The sequence below is a fragment of the Mirounga angustirostris genome, unplaced genomic scaffold (genome assembly GCF_029215605.1).
Source record: "Mirounga angustirostris isolate CCGP_5_RB_7025 unplaced genomic scaffold, mMirAng1.0.hap1 SCAF_4, whole genome shotgun sequence".
Lineage (NCBI taxonomy): Eukaryota > Metazoa > Chordata > Mammalia > Carnivora > Phocidae > Mirounga > Mirounga angustirostris.
The window spans coordinates 94,627,386-94,648,224 of NW_026991712.1; the positions used below are offsets into that span (position 1 = coordinate 94,627,386).

General features: G+C 41.8%; 1 protein-coding gene across 4 annotated transcripts in view; it reads left to right on the forward strand.

Annotated features, from left to right (window-relative positions):
- DENND2C (DENN domain containing 2C) overlaps positions 1 to 20,839 on the forward strand; it is an 84,505-nt gene that overhangs the window by 59,298 nt on the left and 4,368 nt on the right. For all 4 annotated transcript variants that reach the window (XM_045896896.2, XM_045896897.2, XM_054512670.2 and 1 more), the window contains 10 exons: positions 16 to 60; positions 2,315 to 2,502; positions 5,470 to 5,579; positions 7,363 to 7,432; positions 8,360 to 8,437; positions 9,001 to 9,141; positions 10,158 to 10,306; positions 11,234 to 11,411; positions 15,142 to 15,183; positions 16,100 to 16,205. In XM_045896896.2, coding sequence (XP_045752852.1) covers positions 16 to 60; positions 2,315 to 2,502; positions 5,470 to 5,579; positions 7,363 to 7,432; positions 8,360 to 8,437; positions 9,001 to 9,141; positions 10,158 to 10,306; positions 11,234 to 11,411; positions 15,142 to 15,183; positions 16,100 to 16,205 — 1,107 coding nt within the window. The remainder of the gene's footprint in view (positions 1 to 15; positions 61 to 2,314; positions 2,503 to 5,469; positions 5,580 to 7,362; positions 7,433 to 8,359; positions 8,438 to 9,000; positions 9,142 to 10,157; positions 10,307 to 11,233; positions 11,412 to 15,141; positions 15,184 to 16,099; positions 16,206 to 20,839) is intronic.

Sequence of the window (20,839 nt, forward strand, 5' to 3'; positions counted from 1 at the left end):
TCTCTCTCTTTCCAGGTGAAACCAGTGGGAACGAAAGTGATGCTGAGTATCTGCCAAAGAGTGAGTGAGTCAATGGGGCTGCTCCCTTTCTCGTGATGCTTATGGTTATGGGTGGAGTGGCACCTTCCTTTGTGATTGAGCATGTTTTTCCCACGTTGAACTTTATTTTGTAGGCGATTTCTTCATGGTAAGGACCTGTTGAGATTTGGGGAACTACACAGTACGCCATCAGATGTTTGACAGAGTTAAAAAGCTCCCATGTTGGAATGAGACAGTCTGGTTCTTAAGATGGAATGTTCTAGGGGAGCGGTGGGGCTGCATGTTCAGACATATATGCAGTAGCTTCCCAGCAGCCAAAAGAGAGTATGTGACTCATCCTCTGAGACAAATACCATTAAATATCTGATTTTTTTTTTTAAGATTTTATTTATTTATTTGAGAGAGAGAGAATGAGAGAGAACACATGAGAGGGGGGAGGGTCAGAGGGAGAAGCAGACTCGATGTGGGACTCGATCCAGGGACTCCAGGATCATGACCTGAGCCGAAGGCAGTCGCTTAACCGACTGAGCCACCCAGGCGCCCTAAATATCTGATTTTCCATAGTCACTCACGTGTACTTATTTAACTTCGATATCTGACATCGAGACGGGAAACATCGATCTGTTTCTTATTCAGAGGCATTTATTTATATTTCAAATTATTGTGCCATTTACTTTCTGTTAGAATATAGAATCTGCCATGCATTTTTGGCTGTATTTGTTCAAGCACTTTGTGGCGCTCTGTAGCCTTCATCTAATGGATTTTCACAGCAAATTATAAGTTCCTGTTTAACTGACCGACATATTGAGGCGTGGGAAAAGTCAGAGACATGAATTATCCAAGCTGAGTACCAGGCAGTTCCAAGTCTGATACTCTCATCTTATGATTAATAGTCATGTGCTCTCTCCATTGGCCTGAATTGCTTCAGGAGTTTGATTCAGTAGCCTGACTGAAGGTGAAACTTAAGTCATCATCAGGTTCAGCTTGGATGTGTAAAGATGACGAATTTAAAGTTATTACTACTGAGAAACAGGACCTAAAATTTTCTTGACTTGAACTGAGACCTTCGGAGTCAGTAAAGTTTTGCCTAGAGCACTACATGTACTGGATAATTCCAGGGAGCCGTTCTGAGATGAATTTTTAAGTGTTCTTAATATTTGATCTGTAGTGTAACTTCTGTGGGGGCAGACTGCATCCTATCTCAAAAGAAAAGCAAACCATTAGAGGATGTGTCTTTTAATCACGGCTCAGAATGACCATAATCAAATCTCTGGGACACTTAGACTATTTCTTCTGCAACTACTGCATTTCCCCTAAAGGAGACTACCCCAAATTGTTCACAATTTAGAGATATATGAGAATAAAGGCTAGGGGACTCCTGGGTGGCTCAGTCGGTTAAGCGTCTGCCTTCGGCTCAGGTCATGATCCCAGGGTCCTGGGATCGAGTCCTGCATCGGGCTCCCTGCTCTGTGGGGAGCCTGCTTCTCCCTCTCCCACTCCCCCTGCTTGTGTTCCCTCTCTCGCTGTGTCTCTAACTGTCAAATAAATAAATAAAATCTTAAAATAAAAAAAAAAGGGAATAAAGGCTAAATGCTATCCAGTTTTGAGTGGAATTGCTCATATTGTTTAAGTATTTAGTATGCTTCCGTAATTTCATTCTTTTGTGAAATAGTCCGTTAATAGATGTCTTCTGTTGCTTCATTTTTTCCCTCTTCATTTAGCACCATATCTTAATATAAGTGTATGTCCATTATTGGCAATATATGCCAAGGAGAGAAGGGAAAAAAGGACAGTTTCTTTAATGTGAGGAGAGTTTTTGTTTTAATTATATCAGACTCATCCCTTATGTACTTGGACTCTATTGGACTCAGTTCTTTTATCAAATCTCCCTCCGCCACAAACACACACACACACACACACACACACGTGTGTGTGATTTCATGGTCCCAACAATGGCGTCTGCTGTCAGGCCGGTGCTTTCACCTGACATTTTCCACGTAACCCGGTGTTACGTCATGAAAGATGGGACAGCATAGGAATATGTGTTGGGACATACATAGAGTATGGGTTGGGACATGGACTGTCAGTGCCACCACAGGGCCCCTGGGCGCTTGTGAGAATCTGCCCTTGTCCCCCGAGGATGTCAGAGCCCTCCCAGGCCTGTCCGTGTGGCCGGCACCGGTTAGGCAGCATGCAGTCAGCAGTGACTGACAGAGGTCGCCCGAGGGCAGACGGGGCCACCACGGAGAAACAGCGCTCCCTGGTTTCATTGCAGATCGCCACAAGCGATTAGCGCAACTGCAACAGTCTTCCAAGAGGAATCCTCACTACCAGACCTTGGAGAGGGATCTCATTGAATTACAGGAGCAGCAGCTCTTTGAACTTTTTGTGGTGGTGTCTCTACAGAAGAAACCATCAGAAATAAGCTACATTCCCCAAGTCATACAGCAGTTCCCTAGCAAGGTAGGTGTGAGGACACCAAGAGGCATTCGGGAATATTCTTGCGTCTCTGTGGGTATTTGATTTCCTCTCTTCTTTTTATTGTGATCTGAAGCAGCTTTTACCACTACTGTACCTCTTGTGGGATCTGGTAGGTGAGTCTAATGACATCTCCTGTCAGGCCTGAGCTACAAACAAGGGCAAAAAAAAAAAAAAGCTCATTATCCAAGCTGGTTTTTTATTATTTGCTCTGCTGTTTACTAAGCGCCCTTTAGCAAGTTGCAAAGCCTCAGTTTTCTCATTCTTAATGAGGAGCACGATAAATATGGCAGAATAGGGTAGCCGTTTAGAGCATGGACTCTAGGCCAACAATGCACCTGCCACTGATTAGCTCTGTGACCCTGAGCCATTCCTAACTGCTCTGTGCCGTGGTTTCTTCATTTGTAAAATGAAGATAATCATCATAGTGTCTGTGTCACGGAGTTGTAGTGAGGATTAAATGAGCCGTATAAGGCACTTAGAATAGTGTCTAGCATATAGTCAGCACTATCGAATGTTATCTGTTATTAGTGAGGGTTTAATGAGATAACGTATGTAAAGTGCTTAATGCAGTTCCTGGCACATAGTAAGCACTTGATAAATGGTATCCATTAGTAACAATATTCTTTGGGTTTTTTTTTCCTACCTTATGCCTCAGGGAGCATAATATTAAATAGCAAATAGAAATCCCACTAGAGGGCGCCTGGGTGGCTCAGTTGGTTAAGCGACTGCCTTCGGCTCAGGTCATGATCCTGGAGTCCGGGAATCGAGTCCTGCATCGGGCTCCCTGCTCAGCAGGGGGTCTGCTTCTCCCTCTGACCCTCTTCCCTCTCGTGCTCTCTGTCTCTCATTCTCTCTCTCTCAAATAAATAAAATCTTAAAAAAAAAAAAAAAGAAAGAAATCCCACTAGAAGTTGAGAGACCCTAGAAGAAAAGAAAAATTTTTGTATTTTATTTTGTATTTAATTTTTCCTGCTTTTTGAACAAGGGCTCCACAGTTTGTCTTGCACTCTGCTCTGCGGATGACGTAGCTGGCCTTGGTAAGGAGTGGCCCTTTTGCATTGGGACATTCACTCACGCTCCATCTTACTGCTTGGACCACTTCTGTCATTTACGTTATCTGCTCAGCTGCTTTAGGACTTGGGGTTTAGACCCTGAGATACATGTGTCACCAAAAAGAGCTAGTGAAGCACAACTGTATTGGAATGGAATCTAAGAGAGATTTCCTGTGTGGCCTTTCATTTAAAAAAAAGGGCTCAACAACATTCCTACTGTAAATAAGTCAGTGTTTAACTTCTTATAAAATTCTTCAATGTAGCCTGAGAGCACAGTGTCACAACACTGAGCCATACAAGTCATAATAATGTAATCCAGATAGTCTTGAGGAATCAGATTCCCCGTAAAGAGGAGCTCAGTTTTTTCCCTATTTTCAATTAGTCTTACATTTGCAGAGAGAAAGCTTGAGGTTGAACCTGTTTTCAACAAAGCCTGAATTAAGAGACTCAGAACCAGCTAAGGACCCAGTTGACTCTGGCAGGGATTCAGGGATGTTTCTAAGCCAAGTTACTCAGCATCTTTGTGCATTAGGCTCCTATAAGTTAAGGCGGGAAAGAGCTGATCAAGTCTCTCTTCATTGTGTTGTGGAGAATCTTAGGTGAAGATGATTGTCTGGCATTTAACAATATAAAAATAGGGGCACCTGGGTGGCTCAGTCGTTAAGCGTCTGCCTTCGGCTCAGGTCATGATCCCAGGGTCCTGGGATCGAGCCCTGCATCGGGCTCCCTGCTCGGCAGGACGCCTGCTTCTCCCTCTCCCACTTCCCCTGCTTGTGTTCCCTCTCTCGCTATGTCTCTCTCTGTCAAATAAATAAATAAAATCTTAAATATATATATATATATTTATAAATAATAGAATATGAAACAACTAAAATTTTGTTAGAATGCTTTTCCAGGGGTGCCTGGGTGGCTCCATTGGTTACACGTCTGCCTTCGGCTCAGGTCATGATCCTGGGGTCTTGGGATCAAGCCCCACATCGGGCTCCCTGCTCCACATGGAGTCTGCTTCTCCCTCTGCCTCCCCCTCCCCCTGCTTGTGGCTCACTCTCTCTCTCTCTCTCTGTCAAATAAATAAATAAATACATTTTTTAAAGAAATGAATGCTTTTCCATTTCTGAAGAGCTTAATATTCAAGTGACTCAGAATGACTGCATGTTCTTTTTAGAAATTAAATTAAAGGATACATTATATTAGTTATATGAAAGTAATATGGTTATTAGACTTATTATCTGCTTGTTTTAGTACTAATTTTTAAAGGTCTCTTGGTATAACTAATTTTAGATTGTTCTTTGACGTACAATATCGGACTTGCGCAGAAGGGTCTTCCATGCTAAAATTTTATAGGAAGTTGCAAACCAGTAATTAGTTAGAAAAGATTATATGCTAAGGGAAATGATTCTATATGGGGTAGATTTTAAAAATAGTATCTTTTCTAAATAACATTCACCTGCCTTTTCAGAACATCTTTGATTAATATTGATCAGAGGGTATCTGGAGCTATCTGGGTTTTTGCTATCAGCATATTATAGAATCGATTTTTATTTGATGTCCTGTGATTCATAGAAATATCGTGTTTGCCCTAGTATGTGAATCCTGAATTAAGATTCTATCTCTAGACTAGAAACTATTTTCAGTCACCTCTTGCATCAGATTATAAGATCCCCCACAAATAACCATTTCTATGTAAAAATCAGATTCTTTATTCTTAGTAACTCTGTTCTCTGTGCATCTTCAGTGATTATTGGTCTTGGCCTTCCTGTCGAGTTAAACAACAAAAAACCATGGTGAGATGACTACCTAGACTTATCAGAGACCTCTTTTCCCGAGACTAGGCTGTTTGTATTTCTGGTCTCCACTTACATAGAATATTTGTCACCTAAAACATTATCTTTTTCAGGGTGATCATGGCTTTAAGCAGTCCAAAGACACTGAAGAGAGGCTCAAAGTTATCCCCAAATTTTGTTTTCCCGACTCAAAGGACTGGGTGCCAACCTCAGAACTCAAGAGGTAAATAAGCTCCTTTGTCTGATTTCTATTTGTTGGAACTGCAGAAGTAGAATCAGAATGTTTGTGAAAAGGGTATAGCCAGCAGTTAAAGTTACGTGGACACTGTGGCAGGTCAAGGATGCTGTGGGAGGAAAGGAAGAAACGGAATTAGAACATTTCCTGTGTGAGTACAAAAAAGAAAAACATGGAATAGTTTCAGTGTCAAAGGGAAAACAAGTTTGAGAATCTGTAGTTTACCAGTTCTGTGGATTGGGGAAACGTTCCATTTCACATACAATCAGAAATGCCACCAAGCGGACAGAACAAGGAAAGAAGACTTGAGCTTTGGGACTCTTCTTAGAGGGAGGTAGAACAGAGCAGTGTCTGCACCTTGTTTGTCCTTCAAGTGGACGGAAGCCCCAGGTGGTACGTTCCCCTGCGGATCTTGTACAAAGGGAGGCTCCAGATTGGGAGGTGTGAGTGTACTGAGAAGGGAAGATCAAAAATTTCTTCCTGGGGGGGAGCCTGGGTGGCTCAGTTGGTTGAGCGACTGCCTTCGGCTCAGGTCATGATCCTGGAGTCCCTGGATCGAGTCCCGCATCGGGCTCCCTGCTCGGCAGGGAGTCTGCTTCTCCCTCTGACCCTCCTCCCTCTCGTGCTCTCTCTCATTTTCTCTCTCTCACAAAAAAAAAAAAAAAAAAAAAAAATTTCTTCCTGGGATCTCCAGGGAACCGTGTTCAGTCAATAAACAGTCCTCATCTCTGAATCCTGCTTGTCAGTAGATACCCGCTTTGTTCAGAACTGTGATTAAAAATATTGACTGGGCTATTTAGACTGAACAGCGTGACTCTGGGAAGCTCGTCACATGCAGGTGCCCTGCTGGCACACGGCCTCCCCTGTGGCCTGAGCGGCTGCTCTGCCTTCTACGTCACGTCGCCTCCCATCTGAGCTGCAGTGCCCCCTAAGCGGTTGGGCCTGATGGCCTCTGTCCTCTCTGAGCCGTCAGTCCTGACACTCTCCTGCTGTCGCATGCGCTGCTCACGGCACAGGCGCCTCGTTTCACACCAGCCTGGCTGCTCCACAGCTGGCTTTCCTCCCCAGCCAGTTATATGGGGTTTTCTGGAACATTCGGAAAATACAGAGGAGTAAATAGAAAGCAGAAATTATAAGTCACTGGCATTCTGGTACTCAGAGATAGTAACTCAGTATTTTGGCGTACTTTCCATCTTTATTTTTGCCCATATGGAGACATATGTATTCACTTTTCAGATTTAGATTCCTTTGATTATTAATGAATTTCTTCCTCCGGTCTTCTTTTTGAAAATTACCTATGCAGAGCTTTTGCCCGTGTTTCCAGCAAGGAGTGGGTAATTTTCCTATTAGCTTTTTTACGTCAAGGATGTAATCCTTGGCCTCTCCCTGTGCCGTAGGACCCCTCAGAACTAAATGGAAGAACTTGGAAGGGAAAAGGAGCTTATCCAAGCTTACCTAAATGTTAGACTAAGTTGGATATTCACTAAAAGGAAGGTAGGCTTGACTAACAGCTAGACTGGGTGACTAAGGATGTAAAAGCATGTGGCGGCATCAGCATGTCTCCTGTACGTACACTCTCACCCGCGTGCCAGGCAAGACGTTCTCAGACCTGGACATTCTCCCTTGGGAGGAAGGTGACTCGCAATCAATGTAGTATTAATGCCCCCTCTCACATCGAAAATGACTGTCGGACAGTAATTTTCAGTTGTCTGTTCCATGAAGAATGTCATAAGCGGCTGTTTAGATCTCAAACCTTGACTCTTTTTTTCAGTGAAACATTCTCCTTTGTCTTAACTGGTGAAGATGGGAGCCGGTGGTTTGGTTACTGTAAGAAGCTCTTGGTAAGTACCGGACTTGTGCTACAGGTCAGGTTGGTCAAGTCAGACTAGGAACTTCAGAAAGCCTATTTCTGGATGAGTTTGAGGGCTGCTTAATGATCTGTGTATTAAAGAAGTTATGTTGGGCGCCTGGGTGGCTCAGACGGTTAAGCGTCTGCCTTCGGCTCAGGTCATGATCCCAGGGTCCTGGGATCGAGGCCCGCATCGGGCTCCCTGCTCCTTGGGAGCCTGCTTCTCCCTCTGCTTCTCTCTCTCTCTATGTCTCTCATGAATAAATAAATAAAATCTTAAAAAAAAAAAAAAAAAGAAGCTATGTTGGGGCACCTGGGTGGCTCAGTTGTTAAGCGTCTACCTTTGGCTCAGGTCATGATTCTAGGGTCCTGGGATCCAGCCCCTCGTTGGGCTCCCTGCTCAGCGGGGAGCCTGCTCCTCCCTCTCCCTCTGACCAGCCACCCCTACTCATGCTCCTGCTCTCTCTTTCTCTATCTCAAATAAATAAATAAAATCTTTTTTAAAAAGCTATGTTAGCTTTTAAATAGTAACAGCAAGCTTGGAGTTAGCCACAGTGTTCAGAATAAGAGGGGTACGGACTTACTTTATTTATTTGTCTGTTTGCCTCTTTTTTATTTGTTTGTAATAGGTGAAGAAACCAATGACAGAGTGGCTAAATATCAGTCTGGGTCTGTTTGAGGGATGGACTACCGTGTGCCAATCGCGGGAGCTCTGAGTTACTTTCTTCTTGCTTAAATGCCTCCACTAAAGCTGGAATAAATTGTGTATCATATTTTAATGTTTTCCCATCTTTTGGTGTTCAGTGAGGATGAGAACCTTGGTTTCTAGTCTGTACTGAAGGCCACTAAGAGAGTATTAATAGTTCCAATGAACAGACTTGTGCTGCGTCATGGTTGGCTTTGATGTCTTTTCTTTTAGCCGGAAGGCAGAGGGAAGCGACTCCCTGAGGTCTACTGCATGGTCAGTCGCCTCGGCTGCTTCAACCTCTTTTCCAAGGTGAGTGCAGCATGAGCCCTGGGGAAGGTGCTGTGCTTTCTGGGCTCTGAGTAAGTTTTCGTCTCTGATGATGTCACTAGGCAATGTTTAGTGACGTAGACTCTAACATACTACTTTAGGATGGGCTCTCAGCAGGAGATTAGAGCCGCAGGTTTGAGGGTTTACATTCACGTCTCTAATCCAGACGCTGTTGTCATGCCATCCTCGTTTTGGTTTGCCAAACCTCCCAGCTTCAAGGAGAACATGGCCGGAAGCTCGTCTTGTCTCCTGCCTTTCCCAGACCCCACACAACAAGATATAATTGTCAGTGTCACCTTCTCTGCCCTTACCTGAGTCAGATGAAAGGGGCTCCTCTTCTAAAAATGAGTTGATTTATTTGAGTAACTTTTCTTGGGGATGTCAAGATACCCCCAAGAGATATGATGCCTTTAATGAACGTTTATTCGTTGCAGAAGCTTATCTGTCCTAAAATCTTTTGGTGTGATTTTCAAGTTTGCGCATCATGTTTGGCAGTTCCTTATGTTTTTGAGTCCCTAAAAAAATAACATCCGTTGCATGTGCAGATTCTGGACGAAGTAGAGAAGAGAAGAGAGATGTCTCCAGCCCTGGTTTACCCATTCATGCGAAGTGTCATGGAAGCTCCTTTCCCAGCTCCTGGACGCACCATCACAGTTAAGAGCTACCTCCCTGGGGCTGGCGATGGGGTAAGTTAGCTCATTTTGAAAAGGTCTGATAGACACCAAAAAGCATACCTTACACTAATAGGCAAAGTTTCCAGAAGCCTCACGGCATAATTTTCCCTTTTCCGTAAACTGTGCAGAATATGTTTTGGTACCACAAAACACTGGAGAAATGTCCAGTTGATCTGTGAGATAGTTAAGCCTAGACCCAGGAGCCAGAGGTTTTTGGTCTCTCATTGATTGAGCCTCTCCCTAATAATTTCAGTGTGATAAATGAAGATTATACATGCTATTGTCAGGTGGGATAAAATATTTTTTTTTGAAGATTTTATTTATTTATTTGAGAGAGCACAAACGGGGAGCAACAGACAGAGGGAGAGGGAGAAGCAGACTCCCCGCTGAGCAGGAAGCCTGACATGGGGCTCGATCCCCGGACCCTGAGATCATGATCTGAGCTAAAGGCAGACGCTTAACCAAGTGAGCCACCCAGGCGCCCTGGGATAAAAAATTTTATCAGAAATTTACAGCGTGGAAACAAGGTATTAGGGGACACCTGGCTGACTCGGTCAGTAGAGCATGCCACTCTTGATCTTGAGGTGATGAGTTCAAGCCCCACGGTGGGTGTAGAGATTACTTAAGAAAATAAAATCTTGGGACACCTGGGTGGCTCCGTCGTTAAGCGTCTGCCTTCGGCTCAGGTCATGATCTCAGGGTCCTGGGATCGAGCCCCGCCTCGGGCTCCCTGCTCGGCGGGAAGCCTGCTTCTCCCTCTCCCACTGCCCCTGTTTGTGTTCCTGCTCTTGCTGTCAAATAAATAAATAAATAAAATCTTAAAAAAAAAAAAAGAAAAAATCTTTAAAAAAAATCATATTCATAATAAGATATTAGGTCTTGGGATTAGTGGAGGCAGCTTCACAAGCTCTGTAGCAAAACCTCTATCCTGAATTTAACCTGTAAAAGAATGACGGGATCCATTGATGATGTCGTTAGGGATGTTTTCCAGTCTGAACTCCCCTGATTCAAAGTCTTTAATTTTTCAGTCCATTGAGCTCTGCCGACCACTGGATTCCCGACTGGAACACGTTGACTTTGAATGTCTCTTTAAGTGCCTGAGTGTGTGCCATCTTATCCGGGTCTGTGCCTCCCTCCTGTTGGAACGGAGGGTAATCTTTGTTGCCAAAAGCCTAAGGTGAGAAATGTGTAGAATATGTCACTTCCTACTGGTATTTTACTTGTTCTCACTATTTTAAAATTTGGGCATATTCAAAAACTGTAGATCTCAGTTACCTAAGGCCATAGTGACATGGACAGTTCCAAATGGTAAATAATCCAAAAGCTGTTTGCATTAGGCTAGAGCAGTGACTTTGAGATTGCAATTGGTTTATCTTTCTAAATGTGTTTTACTTAAACTGTTGTTCAAAATTCATGTTGGGGCGCCTGGGTGGTTCAGTTGGTTAAGCGACTGCCTTCGGCTCAGGTCATGATCCTGGAGTCCCTGGATCGAGTCCCACATTGGGCTCCCTGCTCAGCAGGGAGTCTGCTTCTCCCTCTCCCACTCCCCGCTCTTGTGCTCTCTCTCTCTCTCAAATAAATAAATAAAATCTTAAAAAAAAAAAAAAAACAAAATTCATGTTGCTGAAAACAATTCAGATTGCTGGAAAGAATAAGTCATGGGAATAAAAGGTACAGCATAGGGAATATAGTCAATGATAGTGTAATAGCGTTGTGTGGTGACAGAAGGTAGCTACCCTTGTGAGCATAGCATAATGTACAGAGACTTTGAATCATGATGTTCACACCTGAAAATAATATAACGTGCATCAACTATACTCAGAGTTTTTTTTAAAAATTGGTACTGCTTTTCTGAGTACACACTAATTTTTAGCAACCATAAATTATGGGAAAAAGCTGGTTAAGACTAAAATTTTTCAGTAAATTAAGTTAAAAATTTAAACAAAATGTTAAAAATTAATGAGTGATCACAGCATCGTTGATCTGTGATCACTGATCACTAAGCAGCGTCAGTTTGTAATTCTGTAACATAATATCTGGACCATTCTGCATGTGTCTCATGTGTCGCTCAGTATGTGACACCATTGGCTTTCTTCTCTACTAGCACCCTGTCCAAATGTGGCCATGCTGTGGTCGCCACATTGTATCCATTCACCTGGCAGCATACCTACATTCCAGTCCTCCCAGCGTCTATGATTGACATCGTGTGCTCACCCACCCCATTCCTTATTGGAATCCTGTCTTGCTCCTTACCACAGCTCCAGGACCTACCCATTGAAGAGGTAAGATGGGAGAAATAGTACCTATGGAAAAGGCAGGGCACTGACAAAGGAAAACAAATCACCTTAAAGAACGATGGAGCTGGGGGCGCCCAGGTGGCTTAGTCAGTTAAGCGTCTGCCTTTAGCTCAGGTCATGATCTCAGGGTTCTGGGATCGAGTCCTGTATGGGGCTCCCCGCTCAGCGAGGAGTCTAATTCTCCCTCTCCCTCTCCTTCTGTGATCTCTCTCAAAGAAATAAAATCTTTCAAAAAAAAGAAGAATGATGGAGCTGTCATTAATATTAATACATAATTATTATCAATATATTATGCTATCATGTTTTTGTATTGATTTATTAAAGTGAGAAAAATTCTGTAGTACACGTGAATCCAAAGTTGTATCTTAGTTACGGTAGTGTGCCATGGGCTCATTGTTGTGTTACTCCGAAGGGTAGGTCTTTTTGTCCATTTTAAGTCAAACACAAGAACTCCTCTGGGTTAACTTAAAAAATTGTTTCAGGGGTGCCTGGGTGGCTCAGTTGGTTAAGCGTCTGACTCTTGGTATTCTCGTTGTGATTTAATTTGCATTCCTGATTACTCTTGGGGGTGAGCATCTTTCTATGTTTATTGGCCATTTGAATATCATCTCTTAAGAATTCATTATCTGGGGCGCCTGGGTGGCTCAGTCGGTTAAGCGTCTGCCTTCGGCTCAGGTCATGATCCTGGAGTCCCGGGATCGAGTCCCACATCGGACTCCCTGCTCAGTGGGGAGTCTGCTTCTCCCTCTGACCCTACCCCCTCTCATGCTCTCTCTCTCTCAAATAAATAAATAAAAATCTTTAAAATACTAAAAAAAATTCATTATCTTTCTCCTGGATTATTTACCCTCATTGATTTGTAAGAGGTATTTTTATATTCTGGATGTCAACCTCTTTGTGGCATGTCTTTTTATTCTCCAAAATGGTGTTTTTTAATGCACAGGAGTTCTCCATTTTAAGGTAGTCATAATTATCAGTCTTTTCCTTTATGGTTAGTGTGTGGGTTTATTTTATTTAATTTTACTTTATTTTATTTTATTTTATTTTTGTGAACTGTTTATGTTTTTCTTTATATTAACTTCATGGAGATATCCTCCTATATCATCTCCTGGAAACTTTGGTAGCTTTATTATTTTTTTTTTAAAGATTTTATTTATTTATTTGACAGAGAGAGACACAGCGAGAGAGGGAACAGAAGCAGGGGGAGTGGGAGAGGGAGAAGCAGGCCTCCCGCAGAGCAGGGAGCCCGATGCGGGACTCGATCCCAGGGCCCCGGGATCATGACCTGAGCTGAAAGCAGTCGCTTAACCAACTGAGCCACCCAGGCGCCCGGTAGCTTTATTATTATGCCTTTAATTTTTTATTCTGAATCCCGGGACCTGATTTTTTTTTTTTTTTTTTTTGTATACGATAGGAGGTAGGGGTCAGTTTATTTTTTTTAATATGGATAGCCAACTATCCTAGTACCATTTATTGAAAAGATTGTTCTTTCCCATTACTCTGCTGTGTTAATCCCCACCTTCTTTCTATTGAGCTATAATTGACATATAACATTGTATTAAGGTTAAGGTGTACAACATAATGATTTTATACATGTAAACATTGTGAAATGACTACCACAAGAAGCTATACCTCACATAATTACAATTTTTTGTTCTTGTGATGAGAACTTTTAAGATCTGTTCTCTTAGGGCGCCTGGGTGGCTCAGTTGGTTAAGCGACTGCCTTCGGCTCAGGTCATGATCCTGGAGTCCCGGGATCGAGTCCCGCTCAGCAGGGAGTCTGCTTCTCCCTCTGACCCTCCTCCCTCTCATGCTCTCTGTCTCTCATTCTCTCTCTCGCAAATAAATAAAATCTTAAAAAAAAAAAAAAAAAAAAGATTTGTTCTCTTAGCAACTTGCAGATATACAACACAGTATTGTTAACTGGAGTCACCATACTGCACAGTACACCCCCAGGGCTTATTTATCTTACAAGTGGAAGTTTGTGCCTTTTCACCACCTTCGGTCATTTCGCCCACCGCCCACCCCCCCACCTCTGGCAATCACCAGTCTGTTCTTTGTATAGTTTTTTTAGATTCCACATATCAGTGAAATCATACATTATTTCTTTTTCTCTGCCTGACTTATTTCACTTAGCATAATGCCCTCCAGGTCTATCCATGTTGTCATAAATGGCAGGATTTTTTTCGTTTTTATGGCTGAATAATATTCATATATATATATATATACATTACATATATATATGTATATATATATGAATCTCATATCTTCTTTATCTGTTCATCCACCAAAGGACACTGGGGTTGTGTCCATATCTTAGCTTTTGTAAATAATGCTGCAGTGAACATGGGGGTGGGGATATCTTTTCAAGATAGTAATTTCTTTCTTCTTCTTCTTCTTTTTTTTTTTTGGATATATGCCCAGAAGAGGGATTGCTGGATCACATCCACATGGTAGTTCTATTTTTAATTTTTTGAGGAACCTCCATACTGTTTTCCGTGGCAGTTGCACCAGTTTGCGTTCCCACCAACAGTGCACGTGCATGAGGGTTCCTTTTTTTCCACATCCTCACCAACACTTGTTATTTCTTGTCTTTTTGATAATAGCCATTCTGACAGATTGAGGTGATATCTCACTGTGGTTTTGATTTGTATTTCCCTGATGACCAGCGATGTTGAGCATCTTTTCATGTGCCTCTTGCCCGATTTGCATTTATTTGGAAAAACGTCTATTCAGTTCCTCTGCTCATTTTTTTTTTTTTAAGTAAACTCTACTCCCAACATGGGGCTCAAACTCAAGATCCTGAGATCAAGAGTCACATGCTGCACTGACTGAGCTAGCCAGGAGCCCCTGCTGTGCTCATTTTTAATAGGATTATTTGGCATTTTGTTTGTTTTTCTTTGCTTTTGAGTTCTATGTGTTCTTTATATGTTTTAAATATTAACCCCTTCTCAGATATATAATTTGCAAATATTTTCTCCCATTTTGTAGGTTTTCTTATCATTTTATTGATGGTTTTGATAGGGATTACATTGAATCTGTAAATTACTTTGAGTAGTATGAAAATTTTAACAATTTTCTTCTCATCTGTGAGCACAGAATATCTTTCCACTTACTTGTGTTCTTCAGTTTCTTTCATCAGTGCTTACTGTTTTCAGTGTACAGATCTTTTGCTTCCCTGGTTAAATTTATTCCTAGGTATTTTATTCTCTTCCATGCAGTTGAAAATGGGATTGTTTTCTTAATTTCTTTTTCACATAGTTCATTCTTAGAGTACAGAAACACAGCTGAGGGGCGCCTGGGTGGCTCAGTTGTTAAGCGTCTGCCTTCAGCTCAGGTCGTGATCCCGATCCCAGAGCCCTGGGATCGAACCCTGGGATCAAGCCCTGCATCGGGCTCCCTGCTCCGCGGGAAGCCTGTTTCTCCCTCTCCCACTCCCCCGCTTGTGTTCCCTCTCTCGCTGTGTCTCTCTCTGTCAAATAAATAAATAAAACTTAAAAAAAAAAAAAGAAAGAAAGAAACACAGCTGATTTTTGTGTTACCAGGTGCCTGTTACCCAGGCGCCCGTTACCCAGGCGCCCCTGAACTTAATTTTGTTTAACACTATTTCCATTGCTTGAGAGAATCAACATATTCTTCCTGATCTAGTAGTGCCTAATGTATGTCTCTGTGAATGTCTCTGGTTTAACCAACCTGGCTCCTTGATCCCATAGGTGCTGATAGTTGATCTCTGTGCAGACAAGTTCTTACAGGAGGTAAGTGACAAATGAGCTGATTGCATGATGTTTGGGGATAATTGGACAGAAAATATGTGAAAGTACTTAGAGAAGATGACTCAGGCAAGACTTTTAGTTCCTACACATACTTGACACCATGCCCAATCATACAGGATTGACCTGAAAATTGGGTTAGGTTTATAGCTGTCTCTCCCAAAGAAGGAAGGAGGAAAGAGATTAAATGTCATTATCAAAAGAGGTAACCCTTCTTTGACATCCAGATGGGTTGGTGTATAAGGCTCTAATTTAATTGAATTTAACAAGCATTCAGCACTGATTATTTCTAGATACTCTGTTAAAATCTAAAAGTGAGTAAGACACAGTTTGAGCCCTCAGACCTTATAATCTAACGATGGGAAGGGAGAGCAGACATATCTATAAAGCTTTAGAAACAGTGTCATAGAAATTTCTACAGGGTACAGTAGGGGCAAAAAAAAGTGGTCATTTATTGTGGGTATTGAAAGTGGAGGGGAGAGTTAGCAAAGCCTTCTTGGAGCAAGCGCCCTGTATGGAACCTGTATATAAGTTTGTGAGCACTGAACACATGGTGAAAAGAATGTTTCCCAAGACTTCGTCTCCTTTCAAAACCAATTAGCTCATAACGTTTGAAACACTGCTTATTTGTGGATGACCCTTGTAATGCAGTGTAAGGCTTGCAGGTGAGAGATACTTGGTGGAAAGGTGCCAGAAAATGTCATAAGACATTTATTTTCTTAATGTAGTTAAGATATGTGTACCATCACCATACTGAATTCTGCTCAATGTAGGGAAGGAAGGTTCAGACTGAGTCTTTAGCCAAAATCTATACAAAGTCACCTGTGGAATTTTGGGGACTTAGTGTACATTGGAGACTTTCTCACAGCTCATGAAAAAAATCTCAATTTCTTCTCTTAAGGTATCTGATGAGGACGAAATTCTACCTCCTAAACTCCAAGCTGCCCTGATGCAGATTTTGGAAGAACGAAATGAAATCTTGGCTCAGGAGCAGAATTTTTCACAAGGTATGAGACAGATGGTCTGAGGACTCAAAGTCAAGGCAGTAAATACTGACTGGATGCCCAGCACCCTGCTAAAGGATGTACAGGAGTATGCCATTGCCTAGGACGTGGAAAGCTTAGAATCGGCTTCCTTGCCGCCCCTCAGATGTGCTAGACCCCATCTATTTCAGGACTTTGACACTCGCTGTGTTCCAGTTCTGGAATGCCGTTCCCCGGGATGTCCACATGGCTCCTGCTCTTCTTTCCTGCAGGTCCATGCTCACATGTCACTCTCTCAGTGAGGCCTTTCCTGACTGTCCTTTTAAAATTGTACCCGTTCCCTTAGTGCTCCAGCTCTGCTTCCCCTACCTTAGTTTTCTCCAGGGCTTTTACTGTCATCTGATGTGCTAGAAATGTCAGGTGCACGAGAGCAGCAACAATGTGTTTTGCTTTATCTCCAATACTTTAAACAATAGTCAATAAGTAGGTACTGGATAAATATTTGTTGAATAAGGGTGAAAAATATTTACCGAGTGGCTTACTCTGTACCAGGCCTTGTGCTCAGCACTTAGCATACGCCTTATTTCATCCTTGTAATATCCTTATGAAGCAGGTCTATTATTTAATCCCCCTTTTACAGATGAGAAAACTAAGGCTATTTGCTGGTGGGGAACATTAAGGGAGGAGTAGGTTTAGAGAAATAATTAAAAGTTCATGAATCCCCTTTTTACAGATAAGAAAACTAAGGCTATTTACTGGTGGGGAACATTAAGGGAGGAGTAGGTTTAGAGAAATAATTAAAAGTTCCGTTTTGAATATTGAGATGCCTATTGGATATCCAATACGTAGCAGACATTCAACTAGAGATATCAAGTAGGCATTCATATACATGAATTTGGGATTCAGGGAAAAGATTTGAACTAAAGACATACATTCAGAAGTTGCTGTTTTAAAGCTGTGGGACCAGATGAGGTAACCCTATAGAGTGAGTATAGATAGAAAATACCAGATTTAAGGGCTGAGCCCTGGGTTGGCTGGTAATGGTGTGGTCAGATTTCCAGTGTTTGGCAGTAGGGAAGAGGAGGGGGATCCAGCAAAAGGCAAGAGCAGCTAGTGAAGGAGGAGGAAAAAAAAACAGGGGAGTAATATTAGAGAAGTTGAGTGAAGAGTGCATTTCACAAAGGAAAGTAAACAGTTATGTCTAATGCTACAAAGAGGTCAAGTGTGATGAAGACTGAGGATTGGTGGATTTGACAATGGGAAGAGCTTAGAGACCTTGATAGCAGCAGAATCAGTGAGATGGTGGGAAGAAAGCGAGACTGGGGAAGGTTCAAGAGAGAATTGGAATGGCATTCAGCTTTTTGTAAAATTTTAACGGAATTACAAAGGGCCAAGAATAGTTGTTTTGTTTTGTTTTTTAAAGATTTTATTTATTTATTTGACAGAGAGACACAGCGAGAGAAGGAACACAAGCAGGGGGAGTGGGAGAGGGAGAAGCAGGCTCCCAAGGAGCAGGGAGCCCGATGCGGGGCTCGATTCCAGGACCCTGAGATCATGACCTGAGCCGAAGGCAGACGCTTAACGACTGAGCCACCCAGGCGCCCCGGGCCAAGAATAGTTTTAAGATGCTCCTGTAAAAGAACAACATTGAAGGGGCTGCCCTACAAAACATCAATTAATCATGAAGTCATAGTAATTAAGACTGTTTGGTTTTTGTTCAGAAATAAATAGAGCAAGGGAAGGAATAGAGAGAGAGTGTACCAGCATAAGGAAACTTAATTTGGGTCAGTGCCAGCATTGCATATCAGCAGGAAAAGAATGAACCATTCAGTAAACAATAGTAGGGCAATTGGTTTTCCTTATGAAAAGAAATGAAGAGGTTCTATACCTCACCCTATACACAAAACTAACTCTAATGAATTAAAGATTTATTATTTTTTGTTTGTTTGTTTAAGATTTTATTTATTTATTTGACAGAGAGAGACACAGCGAGAGAGGGAACACAAGCAGAGGGAGTGGGAGAGGGAGAAGCTGGCTTCCCGCAGAGCAGGGAGCCCAGTGAGGGGCTCGATCCCAGGACCCTGGGATCGCGACCTGAGCCGAAGGCAGACTCTTAACGAATGAGCCACCCAGGCGCCCCTGAATTAAAGATTTAAATGTTAAGAATAAGGGCTCCCGGCTGGTAAAAAAGAAAAGATTGATTAATATGACACTTAAATTTTTAAAATTTCTTTTTTATTTTATTTTATTTATTTATTTGACAGAGAGAGAGAGACCGCGAGAGAGAGAACACAAGCAGGGGTAGTGGGAGAGGGAGAAGCAGGCTTCCTGCTGAGCAGGGAGCAGGACCCTGGGATCATGACCTGAGCAGAAGGCAGACGCTTAACAACTGAGCCACCCAGGTGCCCCAATTTTTAAAATTTCTGATCATTGAGGGACACCATGGAAAAGAAATAAAAAACAAGCTACAAACTAGGTGAAGATACTTTCAACAAATATAACCAACAAAGGAATAGTATCCAGACTTTATTTTAAAAAATTCCTACAATGCGATTTCAATAATAAAGAGATGAACAACCCAATAGAAAAATGGGGAAAAGATATGAACGATCATTTCACAGAAGAGGAAATGTGAAAGGCCAATAAATACATGAAGAGATGTACAACTTCATCAAAATCTGGGATATGTAAATTAAAACCACAATGAGATACCATTTTGTACCCACCATATTGGCAAAAGTTAAAAAGTCTGACAATGTCAGGAGTTGGTGAGAATGTGTAAATTACTTCAACTGCTTTGGAAAAGCAATTGGGCATCATCTAGTAAACTTAAAGGTGTGTATATATCCTACAACCTGACAATTAAGTTTTTAGATATATACCCTAGAGAAACTCTTGCACATGATAATTAGGAAACAAGTACATAGTTTTCAAAGTAGCAGCATTTTACGTGATAGCAAAACCTAAAAACAACCTAACTGTTCATTGACAGGAGAATATAGCATTAAAAAAAAGCATCTTAAAAACATGTATTGAATAAAACAGTAAGTTACAGAAGAATATGTTTTATGTAATGTTCAAAGATATACAAAACCTAATAGTATGTTGTTGGGGTTGGCTATGTATATATGTAGTGGAACTGTAACCTACAGCAAGGGAATGATAAACCCAGTGTCGCTGATAACGGTCGCCCTCTACTGGAGAGTAAGGGAAGAACACCTCGGAGAGGGCATCACACAGGGAGCATCCGAGATACCCTTGATGTTCTGTTTCAAGCTTTGTGGTTGGTACTGGTGTGTTCATTTCACTGGTGACCTTATGAAATATTTATACTTGTAAAAGAATATATAAGGCATTTATATGAAAACAGAAACAAATAATTGAAGATAAGTTATAGAAAAGCATAATTTTAAAAACAAAGGGAATTAGATTAAGAAAGGGTACAACAGGTATAAACAACTCTTCCAAGAGATTTTGCTGTAAAGTGGGAGAGAAATGGGACAGTAACTGGAAGGGGATGGGAGACGGGCAAAAGTGTTGACAATAAAAGTAGTGATGGACCATGGATTCTCAGCTGCAGGAGAGACGAGAAGGATATCTGTTGAACAAAATATAACAAAAATCTAGTTTATAATCAAGTGGAATGCCAGAAGAGACCTTAGAGATCACCTAATAGCCCCCTCATTATGCAGATACAGGAAGAGAGCCAACAGGGGTAAAGCGAGTTGTGCACCATTATACCATTGTTCCGTGGTAGAACTCTGACTAAACCTAGGTCCCTGATTCCCAGTCCAGTATGGAGCCCATGGAAAGAGCAAGCAACATTGTGAAGGGGAAAAAAATACTTTAGGTATGGAAGAAAAAGGAGGAGTCTAAGTTGAATCTGAGGTCTGAGCCTGGAACCTGAAAGGCAATGTATTTCATGTTACAGTGGTTAAGAATCACCTAACTTGGGAGTCTGGCAACTTCTGTACCCTGTACCAGATGAGCTGACCCTGGAGAATGTCTTTGTTTTGAGCCTCAGTTTCCTCAGCTGTAATAAGGAAATAATACCTACTTCACTGGATTATTATATTTATAAAAGCTCTAAATACAGGGTCTGACATATCTTAAGAACTCAATAAATTATGGAATAGTGGTTGCTGTATGAAATGAGAAAGTTGAGAGAGAACTGATTGGTGGAGAAACAGAATGAATTTGGTTTCACACATGTATTGTTTACTTATTTGATTCATATTTTACTAATTTCCAAAGGACCTGATTTGAATTTTAGACAAATGGAATTTAAGTGCTGGTGGGACAGCCAAATGATGATTACCCATAGGTAGCCTGAAAATGTAGAAGGTGAGTTCTGGTGACATACAAGGGCTAGAGATGTAGGGTTGCAAATTATCAACATGAAAAGCCAACTCCATCTCTATGCCGGTTAGCTCTGTAAGGATGGGAATGCTGAAGAGAGGTGGTCTGAGGACCATGCTTAGGAAGAGGAAGAAGAGGCAAGAGAAAAACAAATGTTTGGTCATAAAAGCAGGAGAGGAATCCAGAAATCAGAAGAGTATAAAGTTGTGGGAGACGAGGAGTGGGGAGAAGGTTAACACAAATGCAGCACAGAGTTTAAAGGAGAGACAAACAGAAAAGCAGATTAAATTTGGCTGGCT